General features: G+C 54.0%; 1 protein-coding gene across 1 annotated transcript in view; it reads right to left on the minus strand.

Annotated features, from left to right (window-relative positions):
- Positions 1-9,964: 9,964 nt before the first annotated feature.
- SND1 (staphylococcal nuclease and tudor domain containing 1) overlaps positions 9,965-21,883 on the minus strand; it is a 121,386-nt gene continuing 109,467 nt past the window's right edge. Inside the window, exons 17-24 of the mRNA XM_058189994.1 lie at positions 15,396-15,584; positions 13,188-13,329; positions 12,624-12,747; positions 12,166-12,235; positions 11,266-11,379; positions 10,664-10,867; positions 10,528-10,572; positions 9,965-10,209 (exon numbers count right to left, since the gene is read on the minus strand). Coding sequence (XP_058045977.1) covers positions 10,144-10,209; positions 10,528-10,572; positions 10,664-10,867; positions 11,266-11,379; positions 12,166-12,235; positions 12,624-12,747; positions 13,188-13,329; positions 15,396-15,584 — 954 coding nt within the window. The 3' untranslated portion in view covers positions 9,965-10,143. The remainder of the gene's footprint in view (positions 10,210-10,527; positions 10,573-10,663; positions 10,868-11,265; positions 11,380-12,165; positions 12,236-12,623; positions 12,748-13,187; positions 13,330-15,395; positions 15,585-21,883) is intronic.

Consider the following 21,883-nt stretch of genomic DNA (forward strand, 5'->3'; position numbering starts at 1 on the left):
GCCTCCCCCCAGCAGTGGGTCAGCAGTGGAGGCCATCCTGTCCCTTCCCTCCGGTTCTGCTGGGAGCAAGCCCCCCCCCCGCCCTTCTGGCTTGGTCCCTCATCTCTCCCCCCACTCTAGCTCTCCCCCCAAGGGCTTTCTCGCTTTTCTGCATCCTCTCAGCCCACCCACCCTTCCTCCAGGGACCTGTCTTGGCACTTGATTCTCAGTGGATCTCCCTGCAGGACCAATCTGCCCTGGACCCACTTGGTTCATTAGTTTCCCCCGCTCGCTTGTTCAGCAACCGCCTCACCTTGAGCTGCTCTCTTCTTCCACCAGGCACCCTGGCTCCCCCCACCCATTTCTATTCGGCAGCCAGGCCTCCCTTGGGTAGACCTGTGGTTTGTTCTGGACCTGCTCCAAGGTGGTCACTAAGGCTGCCTGTGGGCAGCCACGAGGATTTTTTAAACAAAAAACAAAACAAAATGCATCTTAAACCATGAATGCCATTCCTCTCTAGGCAGTGCCTGGTGGTGGGCAGAGGGCCAGCGCTCCTCCACTTTGTGCCCAGCCTGCAGAGGATACGGTGGTGCCCCAAAGCGTCCACTTTGGGTTGGTGTGAACAACAGCATGAAGTTCCAGGACGGAGCTGAGTGGATTCCCCGATTCCAGGCACCTTCGCCTCAGAATCAGCTGTGCGGCACAGGCAGTTCCCTTCCCCCCCCCGGCCCCCAGCAGCTTCCTCCCCCCCCCAGCAGCCAGCATGACTTCTGCTCCTGGGGGCTCTACCAAAATCCCCAACTGGCAACCTTCCAGGTGTCCTCCAGACTCAAAGCTTTCAGGAAAGGCAGAGACCTTGTCTCTGAGGTTGGGGCTCCCCACACACCCCAGCCCTGGAAGCTGATTCTCCCTTGCTGCTTCTTAAACTGCCTTGGCTAATGGGATTGGCAGTCCCCTCAAATGAGGGAAACCCATAACTAGGTCTGAATTGACCCATGGCATTCCATCAAATCAGGACCTCATCTATGCTATGAGAATGTGGTTGCAGAGGAAAGGAACTGCTATTTTAAAAGCGCTAATGTGATGTTTTGATAGGAACAGTTGCATAAATTTACTATTTGAAACATAAACATAATTTTTATAGTGATGGGGAAAGAGAGACCGAAGCAGTTCTGCAAAGCATCTTGGGAAGGCGAGGGAGACTCCAGAAGCGGAGAAAACCAGGCTGTTTAAATAACCATAAATTGAGGCTGTGAGCGCGGATAGCTGGAAGAAGCAGAGTTGTAAAGAGAATTTAGGATGCAAAATAGTCATCTAAGAAAAAGTGAACCTCATTTTAACTTACATTAATCTATCATAAGATCTGTACATTTATGAAATATTTGAAAAAAGAGAACTATTTTATGACCTGAGACTGGTTGCAGAAAAGATCATTCACACTGTATTTTATTGTCCATTATTATCTGTAAACCATAAAAACCGAATCGTTTTGTAAATCATTGAGCATTATTTAGTAAATAAATAGAATTCGAATAACTGCACAATCTGGTTACTGAATTCATCTGTTTTCTGAGTGATGCAGCCATCCTTGTTCTTGGTCTCTCAGAAGCTTCTAAGACCATCAATCAGGATGTCCTTCTGCACGGGCTTAATGGATTGGGTCCCTTTGGTTAAACGGGTCTGGATGGGGAGAAACAGGCTCAAGCTCAATCCCTCCAAGACAGAGTGGCTGTGGATGCCGGCATCCCGGTACAGTCAGCTAAATCCGCGGCTGACCATCGGTGGCGAGTCATTGGCCCCGATGGAGAGGGTGCGCAACTTAGGCGTCCTCCTGGATGAACGGCTGTCTCTAGAAGATCATTTGACGGCCGTCTCCAGGAGAGCGTTCTACCAGGTTCGCCTGGTGCGCCAGTTGCGCCCCTTTCTGGACCGGGAGGCCCTATGCACGGTCACTCACGCTCTCGTGACGTCTCGCCTGGATTACTGCAACGCTCTCTACATGGGGCTTCCCTTGGAGGGCATCCGGGGGCTACCGTTAGTCAGAATGCGGCTGCGGGTGATAGATGGAGCCCTCGTGGCTCCCGCATAACACCCATCCTGCGCAGGCTGCACTGGCTACCTGTGGCCTTCCGGGTGCGCTTCAAGGTTTTGGTGACCACCTTTAAAGCGCTCCATGGCATAGGGCCGGGTTATCTACGGGACCGCCTACTGCGACCAGATACCTCTCACCGACCCGTGCGCTCTCACAGAGAGGGACTCCTCAGGGTGCCGTCAGCTAGGCAGTGTCGTCTGGCGACGCCCAGGGGAAGGGCCTTCTCTGTGGGGGCTCCCGCCCTCTGGAACGAACTCCCCCCAGGACTCCGTCAACTTCCAGATCTTCGAACCTTCCGTCGCGAGCTCAAGACACATTTATTCATCTGTGCAGGACTGGCTTAGATTTTAAATTTAGAGGGGTTTTAAATTGATTTTAATATTTATATTTCTATTTTTAATAATTGGTATTATTAATTATTGGCATTAGAATAAGTCTTTTAATGATTATTTTAATTTGTATATTGATGTTTTTATATGCCTGTAAACCGCCCTGAGTCCTTTGGGAGATAGGGCGGTATATAAGTTTAAATAATAAATAAATAAATAAATAAATAAATATTAGGACCCGGAAGGCCAGCCAGTTCTGTCCTGGTACCTGCCCTCTGCAGCAGCTTCCCCTCCAGGGATCCCCACGGTTCTCCCTTGGAAACTATTCAGAGAGCTGCTGAAAAGCTGGCTGGTCTTCCAGGGATAGGAAGCATCTCAATTGTGCAATTTTAAAAAAATGAAATCTAGGTAAATGGACAGACTCAGAATAATGGAATCTCTGAAGAGAAAAGTCCCCATCAGCCATCCAGGCAGCTCCACAGCAAAATATGGGCAGAGGGCTGTCCTTAGTCGCACTGTTGGATGGGCACCTTGAAGGCTCCACCAGACTTTGGGTTCTTGAGCCAAGAGACCGGCATCCACCCTCAGCTGCCCCAGATCAGGTGGAGAACTGGCTGAAGGGGCGTCTAGGCCAGCTGAGGAGCAGAGTGGTCAGGCCAGGTGACCAATGGCAGCTCTCACCCTCAGAGGGCCAGGGAAGAAGGGGAGCCCCACAGGCTGCCTAGGCACCAAGCCAGTGGCATTCCAGATCCAGTTACTGTCTCAGGGCAGTTGGATCTAGCTTGAGTGGAGAGTGGATATCCCCCTTAGTTTGTGGCCAGTCTGATGGGTTTGGGGCTGGGTGTTTTCCTGAGGACCTGATGGTGCTTTTCTGTGGCCATGGTTTGTGTGAGGAGCATAGCCAGGGTTGTTTCAATGTGGCCTCCCACTATGTGTGTGTGTGTGGGAGGGGCTCTTGGAAGATGAAACCCAAGAAGAGACACCTGGGGTGCTGTTGAAGGAAGACAGGGAGTGAATCTAACCAAACTCGAGTAAGAACCCGTATCAGGGATTACGCCTTGGCATGAAAGTGGCAAAGCATATTTTTCCTGCTGTTATTGCTCTGCGGTAGCCATCTGGCAGCCCCTTCAGAATGACCCGTTCTCCTGCTGAGGAGGAACGGCTTGGAGAAGGATCATTAGCGGGTGAGGAATATTCTAAGCACCCAAGTGGATTTAATTGCTTAGATCCTGAAGGTCCCATCAAGGTGATGGAAGCCACACTGAGGGTTGTTAACTGGAACGTTTGAATCTTTCATTCCTGAGGCAGGGGACAGCATCCTTGGCTGTTGCCCCTTCCAGAGGCCACAAAGAGTTGGGCCTGAGCTGTAATCTCAGCTTCACTGTGGGAGGGGCTGCCCCCAAACTTTGAAAGAGCCACTGATGCACCCAATCTTTCAGGAACATTTGCTGCACCCAGCTGGACAATTTTTGTCCAGTCCTTTTAGGAAAGATTGTTCAGAAGGGGACAAGGCTGGGACTGCCGGGGGTCCTGGAGGACACTGGTGGCCTGAAGGCCTTTCAGTCAGGACAGAGAAGAGAGACAGCAATGATTGTGAAAACCACTCAGAAACTGCAGTTAGCTCAGGATGTGGCATCACAGGCAATTAGGGGTATTTCTTGTTGTGCCTATGTAATGCATTTCCTCTGTGAGCTGCCCTGTTTCCCCTCAGGCTGCCGGGCATAACTCAAGGTCCTGTTCATGACCAGTGAAGCCCTTCAAGGCATCAGGCCTGCTGACCCACAGGTCTGTGGCTTCTGACCTTGCCTTGGATGAGTTGGTAAACGGAGTGGACTCCCTCCAGATCCCTTACATCAAGCAGCCTGCAAAAGAAGCCTTCTGTGTTATTGCTGTTCCCTCCTTCTGGCATACCCTCCCTTCCCAAGAGACCTCTGGTCCTCACCCTGGGGGAGGGGGGTGCAGGTGCTTCTGTGTGATCTCTGCGAAGTGCCATTTAGTAGGTTGGAAGTCAGGGAAGAGATTCTGGGGACAATTCTTGGGAGATGCTGACTCTTCCCACTGAACAGCTTCCCACGGCCCCCCTTCCAGATTAACAGACTAAGAGTTGGAAGGGACCTTGGAGGTCTAGTCCAACCCCCTGCTCAAGCAGGAGACCATTCCAGACAAATGGTTGTCTAGTCTCTTCTTGAAAGCCTCCAGTGATAGAGCCCCCACAACTTCTAAAGTTCCTTAATGTACACATTTTGGGTTGTTAGCATATTAGCCTCATTCCTGTGAATAAAGGAACACAAGTGGGAAGGTGAGAGAGAAAGGAGTACAAAACGGAGGTCCAGGATTGCTATTGCGGTTCGGTCATCAGTGACTTTCAAGCAGAATAATGGCCAGTTGTACCTTCATGTTCTTGCAGAGCGTTGTTCTCTGTGGGTTCTCTCCCCCCGAAGATTCTCCTCTGCCCCACTGCAGGAGCTGGAAGTCTTGAACTGGAGGGCCACAAGTCTTAATGGTGGCCAGCAGGTCTCTCGGTGCAGCTGCTTGCGTCTGCGGGCTGGTTTCCATTAGCAACGTGGAAATTCTCCGGATTGCATGCTTTATTATTTACACCCAAAAGGGCCCACTTTGGAAAGCAGCAAAAGGGACTCTGAAGTTCTGCAGAGGCTGGAACCGACTCGCCTTCTGAAGAACACCAAAGAATGACCAGCCCCCATAAGCATGTGGAGAATCTGTGTGAAGACTTGGAGAGCTACCTGCTGCCAACATGCAAGCATAAATAAGGATGACTGGGACAAATTTCAGGCCAAGAAAGAGTCCTGTGTAGCATATGGAGAACGCCCAGATTTCCCAGCGCATAACTTCCACATCTGATTTTGCAGAATAGAATTGAATTGAGGGTTTATCGGGAAGAGCTCCAAACAGGATGGCCCAGCAGCAGAGGTGATGGATGGAGGCTCTTCTCTTCACAAGGACTCCAGGTTTAGGAGCTGGTGGGGCTGCTGCATAGCAGGAGACCACTTGGGGGGAGAATTCCCGAAGGCCACAAACTGGGCGAGGGGCAGCCACAGGAAGGGGGGATACCCAGCCACTTCAGGAGCTTCCAGTCAGCCCGGCTGCTGAGGCTGTGAGTGCCAGCAGGATGGGAGCTCTGGGAGCTGAAAGTCCCACCGAAGGAAGCATTACTGGTTTAGGGCGAGGGCAATGGGGAGGGGCCATTACCCTCTCACCAAAGCCCCCTTTTCATGGCAAACAGAGCCGAAGGCTTTTCAAAATCCGATTGCTGGGGAGGTGTTGGGTGGGGGTGGGAAGAATTAAGGTGAGTTCAGTCTCCTTGTCCAGTTGCAAAGGGTCAGGAGCAGAAATGATACAGACTTGTTCTCACTTGTTCCAGAACAGAAGGAATGGTGTGGTAGGTGAGATTTTAGGAACTTGCTTGACAGACATAACTGCCTATCAGTGGAACAGGTTGCTCTTGCTGAGGGATTCCTCCCCTTCACTGGAGGTTTTCCAACACAGATTCGGGTGTGTGTGTCTTCTGTGGGTAGCAGTGCAGGGAATCCCGCAGTATGCAGAAGCTTGATAGCCTCTTAGGTCCCTTCAAGCTGTAGGATTCTGTGGTAGGAGGAGAGGAGAGTGGCAAAAGGCAGGTGTGGCCAGAGGTGTCCTATACGGACTTATGCAAAATGCAGCATCATAAAGAATTTGATGGGATTGTAGCATCTGCCTGTGAGTGAGGACTGTTCCAGCGGGATGAACACAATGGCTTGAACTGGAGAAAGAGCCGAAGGAGGCACTGGGGAGATTTGGGTTGGTCTGGCGTCCCAGGGCGCCTGCCATCGCTTAGCACCTCCACCACCCTGAGCACTGACAGTTTCATCCTTCCTTGCCTGACAGCACCATTTTTTCTCCTTCAGCAAGCAGGCAGTTTCTGCTTCCTTTCCAAGGTCATATCTGCCCACACTTAAGCCAGGATTAAATCAGGTTTGTAACATCTTTTTCTTGACAACAGCACATTAGTGGTTTGCAACTGGTTTCACTCAGGATATCTTCTGGGTTTATTTCTTGATTTGTATATATAAGTCAATTTAGCTGGGAGGCAGACAATCAATAGTTAAACTAGAGTCACAACTGTTAAAATACTTTATAAAGAATAACAAGATAAATAATAAAAATGAGTTTATGGGAGCACACCTATCCACAACACAACCACCCTGCAGGTTCCCCAGGGATCCCCGAAGTTGCTGGAAGAACCATGTTCTTTTTCTTCAGGGGCTAAACTCACCTGGAAGGGAGGTCGTGTCCCAGAGGATGGTGGGCACAGCAGAGAAGACACCTTGCCTGTGTCTCATCACATGGGACCTGCCACACACTGTCCTTGTGGACATGATGGGATGAGTGAATGTGATTGGGAAGAGGTCTTTTGTACAACCTGGTCAGGGAAGGGCTTTAAAGGTCAAGACCAGCACCTAGAAGTAACTGGCAGCCAATGAAGTGTCTGGAGCAGGTGTGACACCTGCCATCCTAAAGGCACATGTAAATGCAGTGTTCTGCACCTGCTGAAATTTCCAGACACTCTTCAAGGGAAGCCCCATGTACAAAATGTTGGAGTAATCCACTCTGGAGGTGACTGTGAGCAGAGCCCCATGGACTGGGAAGGGGTGCAGATGCTGCACAATACAGAGGATTTTTCTAAGCGTTTCCACCCAACCACAAATATGGCTTCCAATTGGCTCCAGAGTGCACTCAAGAGTCCAAGAACAATGGCCACGGGGGCGGGGGGGTGGGGGGGGCTTCTTGGTCCAGCAAAGAGGAGGTTGGCCAGAATGCTCCCCTCCATTTGCATGGCTGCACCTCAGAGTTCCAGCTCAGGACGAGGAGTTTGGGGCACAGAGGCCAGGGGCCCTCCAGGCCTTCCCTCGGAATCTGTACAGGCCCTCCACATGGAAGATGGGGGCGGGGTCTCAGAGGGGATTTGGAAAAACCACAAACCTAGATGGCAGGGGGCAGGTTGGGGGCAGCGTGTTTCCATGCAGGCCCCCCTCTGGGTCATTCTGCTGGGAGAGGTTTTCCCCAAGTGGCCATCGCAGCCATTCTCTCGGGGTGGGGGGAACTGGGTAAGTCAGGAAGGCTGTGGGCGCTGGCAGGCTGCTTGTTCCCGATCAACCTCTGGGTTTCATTTATTCTGAACATAATTAATTCCAGGACACCGCAGTGGCTGACATGTTTCAATAATTAGTACAATCAAATCACTGTAATTGGAATAGTATTTGCAAACCCTTGGAAGGGATGCCCACGGGGTCTCCATGGAGCTCCCTCTCTCTGCGTGGCGCGTGCATCAGCCCTGCAAAGTCAAACAAGGCACCAGTGTCTGCGGCGGAGAGAGGCCGGCCTGCACAACCCAGCACAAAGTCCAGCTCTGGATCTTGGAGCCCCCTTCCTTCCCTCCTCCATCCCGTGGGGCCTGCTCTGCCACAGCTCCCCTCCCCCACAACAGGAGCAACAGGGAACTGTGCCTCCTTCTGCTGGATCAGCACCACGGACAGCAGCCAGGCCACCTTCCCTTTGCCTCAAGTCCTCCTCCTCCCCCCACCCCATGGGACACCCCCCCCTTTGAAAGGCCAGATGTCCTGTGTCCTGGGCTGAAGCGCCTCTGGCCTCCTCCATTTTAAGTCCTTTTGGGGCGAGTAATTCCTCCTCTTCCAAGCCCAGCACTGCAAGTCAATGTGGAAATTAATCCTTTCCACAGAAGGGGCTGGATTCCTTCCTCCCTCTTGCACTAACCACAATTCAAGCCAATTCTTAAATTGTATCATTGGTGGCTTTTGTAGTCAAAACTCTGCCCAGCTATGCCTCAACCTTTTCCTCACCAGCTGATGGGACTGGAACTCCCGGCGCCTAGTTGAGCCAATCTCTCCCGGAAGAGTGCCTCGGATCTGCTGGTGGCCAGAGGAACATCCCACTTCAACCACGCCCCCACCCTGGTTTTCTCCCCCCTCGCCTTTTGTGCTGTGGTAGGCACAGGCTGACCTCTCTTCCCACTTGACTGTGAGGCACACATGCCAACTGTTGAAGAAATGCTGCTGCCCAGAGCTCCTGGGGGTTCCAGGAGTGGTCGGGTGGGGAGAAAGAATGCAGGATAGATGGTCGGCTGCTCCTTCTAAGCCAAGGTGCTGAGGAACAGCGGCTGAACAGTTGAACCTTGGGGTAGAGTGGGGGCTTCCTTATCTTCCTGGGGGTGCAGAGGGGGCTTAGCGCCATCTCAGTGCTTTGGCACCACTGAGGCTTGCAGAGGTCCGAGTCCACTTGTGGTGGAAGGCCTTCCTCTCTGCCCATGGTGGACGGAGGCCGGCTGAGCAGCCCCCTCCTTGCTCCAGTCACAGGGTGGCCAGGAAAACCTCCGCGCTACCAGGGCCCAGAAACCCTGTGGAGACTCTGATGCTGACATTCATGGAAAAATGCCAGGCTCTTGCAGCTGTGCGACCCTTTCCCCAGAGACTAGGGTCAGAGGAAAGCCAATTGCAATGGGACCTGAAATCCTGCAAGTGCCATTTTGTGCCATGTTGAGGTCTGGCTAATCAAGAGAAACGTCCCCCCTCATCCCAAATGCCAGCCCTGGGAGGTGACCTTGCCACAATTGCCGCCTACAACTTGTGCCAAGATTGTGCACCCCAGGCCTGCGAGGTGAGGGAAAGAGGTAAACGCTCCCTCTGCCTGTCTGTGTGGCCCCCGCTGTACAAGGGCCCCACCCATTCATTCGCTGGGATCGCTTCTAATCAGTTCTGCCAACGCCCGAGACATGGCACCGGGATGGAGGCAGCATCAGCCTGTCTGCAAATCAGTTGCCCATCCAGGGACAAAGGAGCACAGGTCAGCCTCCACCTAGCAAGGAGTGGATGGGAACCGATCCACCTATGCATAAGAAAGTGGCTTCTTCCCCCCTTCATGTGGGGCCAGTTTCTCATGAGAAACGGGGCTGCCCAGAGTCTTCCTTATCTTGTTCAACACAAAAGTTCCTGGATTCCTCTATTGCTCCTTCAAATAGTTTTGGGAAGCAGCACCTCTGCAGAGGTCTTCTCAAATAGCCCCAGAGCAGCCGGGCCCCCTTTCCTCTTTCAAGACCCAGCACTCCCGTGGGCGACACCCGCTCGAGAGGAAGGATTTCTACAAAAGCTCCTGCTGGGCTGGGGCCGGGGATTGACACCAGCCTCATCTTCCGGGGGGGTGGGAAGCAAAAGTTGCACGACACACAAAGCCCTTGGTCAAATGAACTTTCTCCCTCTTTGCGGGAGATGTGTGGTTCAGAAATGTAAAATATAAATTTTAAAAATAGAAATAATCTAACTGGCAGGGCCCCCACAACAGGTGCAAAGGGACCTCTAGCCCCAGACTGGCCAACCCCACCTTGTGCAACTCCAAGAGGGCTGTGTGTCTGTGTGAGTAGGGAAGCTAAAGACCTGTGGGGCACCTCCCCACCCCCAGCCAAAAAGACACTGCCTGGCCCAGCTTCTCACTACTTTTATTTGCTTCCAAAGCTCAACTTAAATCACTTCTCCTGCTTGCTCATCAAGAGGCCAGGTGCAGCTTGGGGGGGGGGGGGGGTTTGGGGAGCGCTCCTCCTCCCCTGCTTTGCAGGGCCTGCTCCCTAGAGGTCTGAGCGCCTCCCCGTGCCCCTGCAGGCGTCAGGCTCCAGCTGCGGGCAGAGGCTGTGGCGGGGGGGGGGAGGGGGGAGGCCGGGGGGGGAGGTGAAGGGTCTCAGCGACTGTAGCCAAATTCATCTGCATCATCAGCACGGAAGTCTCCGTAACGCCACAGGTTCAGCTGCAAGGAGACAAGCCAATGGAATGAGCCCCCCAGGGAGAAAGCCAGTGTTGAAATCCCTCCCCTGTCCTATCTGGCTCGCCAAACTGGTAGCGCCGGTGGTGGGAGGCCCCGCCCTCCAACCGGGACGTCATTACATCCCATTTTTTTTACCATCTGTGCATGCGCAGAAGAGGCGTTTCCCGAATCGGTAGCGAAGATAAGTGGGTTTCACCACTGCAGAAAGCCCCTGCCCACTCAGGCAGGGGGAGGGTTTCCAGGTCAGGGCTTGCTCTCCCCCTCCCTTCCCGTGGGGGGGAAGACCGCCGGGTCACTTACTCGGGCACTCTTGGCAGCTTCCTGGGCATTCACGTATTCGGTGATCTGCAAGAGAGATGCGGTGTCAGAGCCCGCTGGCTCCAGAGGCCGTCCCTCCCTCCCTCAGGTCCCTCCCCCGCCCTCCCGCAGGGCTCACCACTTTCTGGAACTGCTTCTCCTTCCGGGGCTCCACCATGACCAGCCCTGTCTTGACCAGCCCCAGCCCCACATCGGCCTTGGAGTCAGCAAACTGCAGCGTGACGTGGGTGCAGCTGGGCCCCACGTATTCCACATTCAACAGGCACTGCGTGTTCTGGATGTCCCGCACAGCACTGTCCACTGCGTCTGCCCGGGCCTCCTCCTGCAAGGGACGGACACTGCTGGTCAAGGGGGATGGGGAGCGCCAGGCCAGAGCAGCCTTGCTTTGGTGGAACCGCAGGGGCCACCCTCTCACGCCTGCCGAAGGGGGAACAGGCGCTGTCGGAGGGCGCCCCCTCTATGGACTTAAGAGGCTCTCCCCACGGACAGGCTGGAGCCCCAAATGATACGCCTCCACCCTCAGGACACGAACGTCAGAATGCAGCACCACAAAGTAACAGCATTCCAACCATAAATGCAAAAGCAATGAAAAGCATAAATCAAATTAAAGAGGTTCAAAGAGGGTTCAGCCGCCCACCACCAAGCCCCCTCTTTTTCTCGGCTGCTCAGCTGCCATCCCCCCCACCCACTTCCTTCCCTGTAAACCTGCCCTGGACTTACATCCTGAGGCACCTGGATAAAGGCAAACTTATATTCGGTTGCCTGGGCGGGCAGGACCCGGGTGCCAAAGGCCTGTGGCAGGGCGGCCAGGCGGGTGGAAGGCAGGGTCTCCTTCTGTGGTGGTGACGGGGGGGGGGGGGAGAGAGAGAAGTAAAGCAGACGGTCAGTGGCTGCAGCGGCCCACTGACCCCCGACTATGGCTGCAGCTGTTCCAAGCAGCCAAGATGGCAACCAAAGGTGGCACCACCTGAATCTCGGCAGACAGAGGCTGAATAACCTGGGGGGGGGCCCTGTGAGGGGCCACGGGTTCTTTCCAAGGATCAAAACCAACCAGTCAGGTGGGGCACACCTATGTGAAATGAGAGGCCCCCAGACACCCTCAGTCGTCTTTCCCAGGCCTGTCTCCATCTGCCACAGATGCCCGGGGGTGGGGGGGCTTCTCTGGCAGAAAGCTAGAAGGCTCCCCTCTGTCACCACCAGTGATTTCTGGCACAGGCCCCTCTGCCCCTTTGGCTCAGCCCACCTGGGATCGAGGGTGACAACCCTCCCAGGGCCCCTGCTCCCCTTCCTCCCAACTGGGGCCCTTCAGGGCCAAAGAGGTTTCTGCTGCCCCTCCTGCCTGGGTCCCACTCAGCCCAGAGGGCCCTTTCTCTGCCCTGGCTTAGCTCTGGGGCAGGCAGAATCTGTGGGGAGTGGACACCCTGGCTGCAGAAGCCTTGGCTGCCTCCCATAGGATCTGCTCAGTCTGCTTCTACCACATCAACTCCCCCCACCCACTTTCTCCCGCCCCAGAGCCTCCTGTCCTGGGCAGCTGCTTCTGGTGCTTGGAGCCGCGGCAGCCGCTTCCTGCCAGTATCGGGGGGGGATACCCTTGCCCCCCACAAGACCCTCCCAACTCACATTGCCATAGTCGATGTAGAAGACATGCACTTTGGCCAGGGATTCCACTTTCTCCACCCGTGCCCGGTACCTGGGATGGGAGGAAGGAGAAGTAACAGCTGGGCTTCTCCTGCCAGGCCAAACTCTGCTTCCTTTGCCCGTGGCCCTCCAACCTGTGTGCCCTCCCGTCCTTCCTTCCCAGCCCCTCTCCCAGCAGTCCCCCGGCCCCAGGGACTAGCTTCTCCTTCTGGCCAAACATGGGTCCCCCCTCAAAAAGCCCAAGCCTGCCCCCTCCCTCTTGCAACTGGCGGGAAGATGGGTGGGACAGGTCTGCCTGGAGGGCACCACAGGGCACAGGTCCTGCAATGGATCCAAGACTCCCAATGAGGAAGGGGGTGCCTGGTGCCAGTCAGCCTGGCAGAGAAGGATCGCTTCTCGCTCTGGCTGGGGAAGAGGGTCTCTGGGTGACCTAGGCATACCATTCTCCATCCACAAATTTGGCAATGCAGAAGTCCCCACGACGAGGGGTGTAGGCTCCCTCCACAGGGGGGCAGGCAGCAATCTCGCCCCTCATGCTCTCCATCAACTTCTCCAGCTGGGTCCCTGCCGAGATGGGGGGTGGGGCGGTGGGAAGAAAGCGTGAGTGAGGCCGGCCAACCACCTCCCTCCCCATGCTAGTGTGGTTATCGTCTGGGCACTGTGTCCAGTGTTGCTTCCCCGAGCCTCACCTGAACCAGGCCCCCAGACTCTTTCTGCCCTGGCCTCCACTCCTCCCCCTCCCCGAGACCAGGGGTGAAATGCTCCCAGTTCGGACCGGATCGCCTGATCCGGTAGTGATGGAGGCGGGTGGTTTGGAGATCCAGTAGCAAAAATCCCTGCCCCCCCCCATGCCCAGCCAGTCACATTACCCACCCCCCACCAAGCCATGCCCACAGAACCAGTAGTAACAAATTTTACATTTCACCCCTGCCCGAGACCCTCTTCCCCAGAGCCTCCAGCTGTCTCTGTCCCCCCAAACAGCACCCCCCACGGCTGCCCCTCACCCGTCTCCACATCCTGCACGTAGAAGTGAAGATCGTCGGTGACCTCGGTCACAAAGACAGGCTTGTAGTTGGCTGTGCGCTCTTTCTCCTCAGCCATGGGCACCACGTCTTCCACGGTGGGTTCTTCATATTGTGACCACACCTGGGAGGGAGGGTAACTCAGCAGCCCGCCCTGGGGGAGAGCAAGCTCACCCTCCGTGCTAGTCCAGGCTACATTGCCAAGTCTGCCTGGTGGGAAGCAGCACAGCCGAGGCCCCCCAACGTTGGAAGGCTGATTATTGATTCCATTGGTTGCCCATCACCAATGATTCAACTCTTGGTGGCTGGTGGGGGCCATCCAGGCACTCACCTGAGGCCCCCCGTTCACTTGGCCTCCTGCTCCACACCCATCACTGCCCTCAGCAGCCACTGCAGCTTCCTGGGGCTCTTCCAGGGCAGGAATTCGACGGAGAGGGCACAGGGACTGTCTGAATACCCTCCTGCCCTGGTCCAGGAAGAGGCACAGCTGGCACACTAGGCGAACCCTCCTGACTACGGCTGCCACCCGCTCCTCCATCAACTCACACCAACTTCTACCAGGCAGCCCATAATGCTCAGAAGCTGAATGTTGGATCATCATTGGGGGCATCAGAGGGATGACCTGTGGGCACCTTTTGGCTGGCTGGGCAGTCCATCTTAAGTGGGGTGCTTGTGGCAGGTGGGGGGGCTTATGAACCTTTCAGGCGAGCAAGAAAATGAGGGGGAAGGACTTTCCCCAGGAGAAGAAATCTCCCTGACCCCCCACAATCACCACAGGTGCCCCATTTAAGATGGGCTGCCCAGCCAGCCAAAAGGCACCCCTGTTCCCATCTGCCCAGCTGTTGGCTGCTTCTCAGGATGGAACCTCTGATCACCACCAGCCCAATCTCCCTTCTCAGCATTGGAGAGAACCCTTCTCAGGCCCGGGTTCGGGACAGCTGCTCTTAACCCGGAGGCCTCTGAGGTCTGTTCTGAGCTCCGGGCTATTCCTCTGTAGCTCCCGCCTGCCCTGCCTAGTCCCCCACCTGCAGAAGGCCCTCTTTATTGGGGCCTTTCAGCAGCCCCTCCCCGCTGGAACACGTGTCCCCTGAGACGAAGATGGCCCCAAACACAGCTCTTCCCGAAGGCCTTTTGGGGTGAACACGGAGTTGCCCCACAGATTGCTTTTTTAATTTTAGCCATTCTTTATATTCAAATGGAAATGAAGTTATGGATTTTATGATTCAATTGCTTTTAATACTGACTTGTCCCGTTTGATTCTCTTAATGCCATAAGCTGCCTAATTTGCTGGCAGAAGGCAAGTCCTGTAAAGTGGCAAACAGACTCTTCATCTCGTGTAGCTGCCATCTTTCCTGGAGGCTCTTTCCCTCCCCTCCCCAATTCAAGACTCCTCCACCTGCCCTGCTGCCCTGACACTTGCTCGCCTTCCCCCCCCCCCCCCGCACCAGGCCCAGGAGGAAATTTGCCTGTGCCTGAAACCCTTTGGGGAGAGAAATGGCCTGCAGCTCCCTCTGGGTCTGACCTGACCTCCCCCCCATTTCCTTCTCCTGGTGACCTTCAGGGTCTCCAAGAGGGCCCTCTTGAAAAGTGGAGGGTGGGGGAAGGGATGCTCATTTCCTCTGGGCCAGTTGGAGGAGCAGGTGGCACGGAGGGGCAAGAGAGGCACCTGCCAGGGGCAGCCACAGCAGCAGGAAGTGGAGCAGGGGGGCAGCCGGGAGGGAGTGTGCAGACAGACCCAGAACCTGGGGCGGGGCAGAAAGTGCAGACCAGAAGCCCCACATTGCGGGGGGGGGGGGGGGGGGGGAGAAAGAGGCCAGAAACTGACCAGATGCTTGCAAGGAGGATTTGGATAAGCTGGCAGCCTCCTTTCCATGGCCAAAGCGGAAGGCACACAGGGGGAAGGCGGACGTTCCTCCCCCTTGGTAAGGCTGCCACTTGGGGCCTTCCTGGTGGGCTCCCCAGCAGGCTGCCCGAGTCGACAAAGAATCCAGTCCCTAAGACCCGCTGGATGCAGGAGGGCGAAGGCGGGTGCTGCCCCACCGTGCTTCTGGGCAGCAGTGGGTGAGGCTAGGACCCCAACCTCCTTTCAAGTAGCAGAGCTGGGAGCAAATTCTGTCCAGCAACCCCAACTCAGCCGCAGCACCCATGGGTGGGAGGCTGCCCTTCCCTCCCCCAGTGCCCAGCTGGTACCTTCTCCTTCTTCTGCTTGGCAGAGGCCTCAGCCACCGTCAGGGGCTTGTAGTAGTTGCTTCGCTCGGCTGTGAAGTGCACTTTGGAGAGGGCCTGCTCCACCAGCGCCACTGAGAGGTTGAGCCCCTCGATGTGCAGCCACCCAATGAAGTTCCCGGCCTTGTCCATGCTCTCCACTTCCACGTCCACCTGCAGAGGGGACAAAGCGACTGGCAGCTGTGGGAGGGCAGACTCAACAAGGGCACTGTCCTTCCCCCCCCCCCACGACACATCATCGGCCCCTTAGAGACACCCTCCTTTAGGTGGAGAGACCCAGATCATCCCCAGAGGGAAGGGCTTCCCAAACCCCCACCAGCCCCCAAGTCCAGGCTTGCTGCAGCTAGTCTCCAAGTGAGGAAACAGCTGCCCCACCTCCACCCGTCTTGGGCCAGATGCCAGCAGTCGGTGACTTTGCTCAGAGTGCCAAGATGGATGGCGACTGGCGAGCAGCGAGCAAGGTCAGTGGGGCAGTGGAGGGACCAGGGCACTCGGCTGAGGCGGCCGCAGAGGGGCCGCCCTCTAACTGTCTGGCTGAGCCCACCTCTGCAGCAGCTTCTCCCAGGACAACCCTGCTGCATGGAACCTGCTCCCCCATTTCTTGGATGGCTGCTTTTGGGCCTGGGGTCTGCTGCTTCAGGGTCTGGCTGAGCCCTGCTTGGAGGAGGCCACCTGGATGCCTTGGGGCAGCCGCTCCTCATAGCTCACCAGTGGGCCAAAGCAGGCAGTGCAGGAGCTGCTGCCCCTGGTGGGGGCGCAGGAACCCCTTGCAAAAAAATGGCCCTGAAAGCCACCTGAGCAGGACGGAGGAGAGCTTTCGGCTGACTCCCCTCTCCCTGCAGGGGCTGCTGCCAGTCTCCAGCCCAGCGCAAGGGCAGCAGCCCTTACTCCAGGCCAGAGGGCACCGGCCCAAGGGTAACCGGGTGGCCCCTTGGAGGCCAGGTGAGCTACTGGGCCATAAAACTCGGCCCTCCTGATTGCAAACACTTGTATTTATTCCAGCTGTTTCAAGCTCTACTAAGCAATAAAGCTGACGTCTAAATATTCAGGAATTTGATGAGGTTTGCAGGCAAGGGGAGGCCTGGCCGGGGAAAGACCCCACTAAAGGCCTTGGGAGCTAGCCTAGGGCTCTTGGGCAGGGGGGCCCAGGGCTCTCTGGGAAGCCGCTTGCTCCTCCTGTTGCCCAGCTCAGCTCTGGGGAAGGATGCCAGCTCAGGTGCCTGGCTGCAGGAAAAGGAGGTAAGGAAGAAAGGAGGAAAGGGATCAAGCTATACAGAGTGCCTCATCCCTGGATGCCAGCAAACTGCCCCACCCTTGCCACCATTAAGCCAGGAGGAGGGCTGGAGGCTCTGTGGCTCCTCCATCTGCTTCTCCCAGAGGTTTGGTGGGTTCACCAAGACCAAGCAGCCAGAGGGGACAAAAGGCTGAGCTCTGGGCACGGTTGCTTGAGGGACGAGGCGGCCTGACCCCTCCCCTTCACTCCACCTCTTGAACCTTCAGGCCTCAGGGCAGCTCCTGAGGCAGGTTGCCTTTGGGTCAACCTACCCAGTGCCCTGGTGTTAGAGAAGAGGAAGGGGAACCCCCCTCCACCCCCTCAGGATGCCTTCCATGCCCATCTGACTTTCTGGGTGGCCCCAGGGCTGGAAAGACCCACCTGTCCTCCCGGAGCCACTGGTGGACCTACTTGCCTTCAGTCGTCGGTGAGTGGGGGCATCCGGGGCTCCAGTCTCCCAACCCAATCTTGCCTTTCCGCCGAATGGGGCAAGGGCGCCTAGGCTGGCTGGTCATCCTGGGGCTGGACTCAGGACCAGCATCCCCCGGGAGAGCAGCGGGGGAAGAAGCGTCAAAGCCCTCCACACTTTGCAATCCCCTCAGTGACCGGCCTTCCTGTTCCAAGTCATATCGTGAGGTAACCGTGCATAGGGAGGACTCTGTGCATGGGGCAGGAATGGGGAGCAGAGACGAGCTGAGTTCGTGGGTGGGAAGAGAGGCCCACTGCCTAAAGCCAGCAGCTGGGCTAGGCAGCCAGACTTGAGGCAGGCACTTGCCCTCTTCGCTTCTGGGGCCAGCCTCCAACCAGCCTCAAGCACCCGTTGGCTGAAGAGTCCAGGAAGGCTCTGTGGGTAGAATGCAACAGATGGCACCAGGAGCTGGAGCATCCCTCCTGTACGCGGTGGGCATTGGGTGAGGGCACTCATCCCCGAAACCCCATTGGAAATTTAAAGCAAGCATCACAGACACCCCAACGATCACTGACCCTCGACAGCTTTTCCTCTCTGCAAAATTTCCCCTCCCTGCCAGAGACTGTCCCAGAGGGTCCAAAAGAACCAACCCCCATCTGAAGGACAGGATAGGGGGCACATGTTGGAAGTGGCTCAGAGATCATTTTAGCCCACCCCCAAAATCTACTCGGGGGAGGGGGCACCAGTCCAGAGACCCTCTCTCAGGGCAGGCTGTCCCACTGCTTCGCAGTCACGGCCAGGGATGCCCCCGAGAGCCAGCCTAGGCCCCCTTCTTTGACTTCAAGACGGAATGGAGGGAGTGAAGAAGCAAGATGGAAGATATACAGGCAAAGGTAGATAGGGCAGATGAAGAAAGAGTAATATTACAATATAGATTAATGGAATATGCTATAAGGGTGAGAGGTTTGAAGCAAAATAGGAAGGAAAATTTAAAAGAGATTTTTACGCAAGCCTTTGCTCAGATAAAGGGTGTGGAGATGGAAGATTTTGAGATTAATATTGAAAGAATTTATCGTGTTAGTTCTTGGTGGGCAAGACAAAATAGAGTACCGAGGGATGTGGTTATTTATTTTACATCTAAAAAGGTTAGGTATGAAATTTTGCAAGCTTTTTATAAAAATAAATTTCAAATATTGGGACAAGATATAAAAATGATGAAGGAAATTCCTCCTAAAATGTTAAGAAAGAGAAGAGAATTTGCTTTTTTAGTGGATGAGTTTAAGAAACATCAGATATATTTTAGATGGGAAGTTCCAATGGGTTTGTCAGTGAATTTTAGAGGCAGAAAGTATTTTCTTAATTCAGTTATGAGAGGGAGACATTTTTATATTAATGTTTTAAACAGTGGGAATCCTTTGTTGTTAGATGCTAAGTTAATTGGTTTGGAAATGATGGAAAATAGAATGGGAGAGGGGAGGAATGTTTAAGATGTGAATATGATGATTATGGTCAATTTTTGGAATTGATTTGTTTAGGATATAAATTATAGGATTTTTGTTATTTGCTATTTGTATGGTATAAATCTATGGGATGATATTATTTAATTGTGAAGGATGGAAAGTGAAATTTATGAATTTAGATAATGTGGATGTAATGATTTTAATTGTTTACTGTTATATTGTGGATGTAGTTTAAATGATTATTTGTTTTAATTGACATGTTTACAGATAGTAAAAGTTATGAAGTTAAGCTGGAAATATTATATTTGAGAGATTTTATTCGAAATGATATTTGATTGGGAGTAGTATTGGAAGATTGGATATTAAATGTTATGACAATTGAAGAAATATATAAGTGATGAAAATTTGAATTTGAGAAGCTGGATTGTAATTTAAGAAATGGACTTATGAAATTTGAAGGAATATACAAGTGGGTGAAAAAAATTTGAATTTTAGAAGATGGACTAATTTTTAAAATGGACTGTAAGAAGAACGGACATTAAATGTTATGGCAATTGAAGAAATATATAAGTGATGAAAATTTGAGTTCGAGAAGATGGACTGTAATTTGAGAAATGGACTTATGAAATTTGAAGGAATATACAAGTGGAAAAAAAATTGAATTTGAGAAGATGGATTAATTTTAAAAATGGACTGTAAGAAGAAGTAATATGTGAAGTTGGTATTGCTTCTTTTCTTTTTTTTCTTTTTATTATTCTTTCCTATCTCTTTATTTTTATTGTGAGGGGATCTAAAGTTTTAAATTTTTAAAGGTGGGAGGTTATGTATATTTTGTATACTTTAGCTTGTGATTGTTGGTCATAATACCCGGTATTTGCTCTGGGAAGTCTGGGGGTGGGAAGGAGAGGAGGGGGAAATGATACATGGATTGATTATTAATGTACAGTAATTTTGAACCTTGGCTGATGTTATGCAATGCACGGTCCGTGGCCAATAAGGCCCCCTAATTCACGATCTTATTCAGGGGCGCGGACCTTATAGGCGTTACGGAGACCTGGTTGGGCCCAGAAGGCGTGCCCTTGTTCAGATGTGCCCACCGGGTTTCCGAGCATTTCATCAGCCGAGGCCAGGGTAGGGGTGGTGGTGGCGGTTGTGATTAGAGAGTCTAGAGCCGAGGAGACCACTGTACCTCAGATTGCGGGTGAATCCCTCTTTGTGAGATGGGGTCATAGATGTCAGATGGGCTTGCTGGTCGCGTACCTGGCTCCTTGCTACGTGACAGCTGCCCTGCCCGAGCTCCTGGAGGTGCTTGCTGGGGTGGCAGTTGAGACCCCCAGACTTTTAGTCGTGGGGGACTTTAACTTGCCATCGTCCGGCTCGTCATCGACGGTAGCTCAGGAGTTCATGGCTTCCATGACGGCCTTGGACCTGACCCAAGTAGTTGATGGCCCTACTCACATTGGGGGTGGCACTCTGGACCTGATTTTTGTCTCTGGTCAGTGGTTGAGAGATCTGGACTTAAAGGAAATAGTCATTGAACCTTTGTCATGGTCAGATCACTCTCTTCTTCGTCTGGACTTTCTGACCGCCATTCACCACCGCAGGGAGACGGAGCCGACACGTTGGTTCCGTCCCAGGCGCCTGATGGACCCGGAGGGGTTCCGGACGGAGCTTGGGCCATTTCCTGAGGGTCTGGCTCACGGCTCGGCTGAGGAACTTGTTGCGGCCTGGGAACGGGCCGCGGCGGGGGCCTTAGACCGGGTCGTGCCTTTGCGGCCTCTGACCCGGCACAGGAGCTCCTTGGTTCTCCGAGGAGCTGAGAGGAGGGGGAAATGATACATGGATTGATTATTAATGTACAGTAATTTTGAAGATATGAAATTAAAATTTAAAATGATATTGGGGATGCTCGACTGCCATTTCAGAAAGAAAAGGAGAGAGAGTAGAAGGAGGAAGAAAGTAGGTAGGAAAGAGTAGAAGGAGGGGAATAAGAAGGTTAGATAGGGTAAGAAGGGAGGAGTGGAGAAGGAGGAGAGGAAGTAGTAAAGTGAAGGAGATGAAGGATCTGAAAGTAGTAGAGGGTAGAGAGGGAGGTTGTGAAGAAAGGAAGTGGCAATCGGGCAGGCCTGAATCAGTATGATTAATGATTAATGATAGATAATAGTTTGCACATAAATATGATGTTGGAAAATGGAAAAATTATTTATAAACAAAGAAGCAAGCAGGACGCCCCCTTTCCATCAGCCTGTTTCTGCCTGTGGCTTGGAGACAACCCATCCACCCACCCTGTGGATGAGCAGCAGCAAAGCTGCAGCAGATACCCTGCCCCCCACCCCACCCCACCCCCGCCTGCCAAAGCTGTGCAGGGCCCCAGGACTGCTTAGAGCTCTTTTAGGCTCCCTTGCCATGACTTTACCCCAGGCAGCCACATCCAATCCTCCCTCCCTCCAGCCCAGAGCCAGGACAGGCCTTCCACAGGAGGGAGGCAGCTGGCGAAGGGCCTGATTGTGGCCTCCCAATGGCCTTCTGCCGCCACTGCATGTCGGCCTCCCTCCCCAGGGCTGCAAGACACCACGTCCCCACTTGCAAGGGAGGCTGGCTCAGGCGACACGCTTCTTTGGTGGAGGGTGTCTTTCCGGCCGCCTTGAAAGAGGCGGTGGTGAGGCCTCCTCAAGAAGCCTTCCTGGACCCGGCTGTTTTAGGTAATTATCGTCCGGTCTCCAACCTTGCGGCGAAGGTTGTAGAAATATGGTGGCATATCAGTTTCCTTGCACCTGGATGAAACTGTCTATCTAGACCCGTTCCAGTCCGGTTTCCGACCGGTTACAGCACGGAGACGGCTTTGGTCGCGTTGGTGGATGATCTCTGGAGGGCCAGGGATAGGGGTTGTTCCTCTGCCCTGGTCCTATTAGACCTCTCAGCGGCTTTCGATACCATCGACCATGGTATCCTGCTGCGCCGGTTGGAGGATTGGGAGTAGGCACCGTTTATCGGTGGTTCTCCTCCTATCTCTCGACCGGTCGCAGTCGGTGTTGACGGGGGGGCAGAGGTCGACCCCGAGGCGCCTCACTTGTGGGGTGCCGCAGGGATCGATCCTCTCGCCCCTTCTGTTTAACATCTACATGAAGCCGCTGGGTGAGATCATCAGTGGTTTCGGTGTGAAGTACCAGCTGTATGCGGATGACACCCAGCTGTACTTTCACACCGGACCACCCCAACGAAGCTTATCAAGTGCTGTCCGGTGTCTGGAGGCCGTCGGGTCTGGATGGGGAGAAACAGGCTCAAGCTCAATCCTCCAAGACAGAGTGGC

This window comes from Ahaetulla prasina, chromosome 7 (genome assembly GCF_028640845.1).
Source record: "Ahaetulla prasina isolate Xishuangbanna chromosome 7, ASM2864084v1, whole genome shotgun sequence".
NCBI classification, from domain to species: domain Eukaryota; kingdom Metazoa; phylum Chordata; class Lepidosauria; order Squamata; family Colubridae; genus Ahaetulla; species Ahaetulla prasina.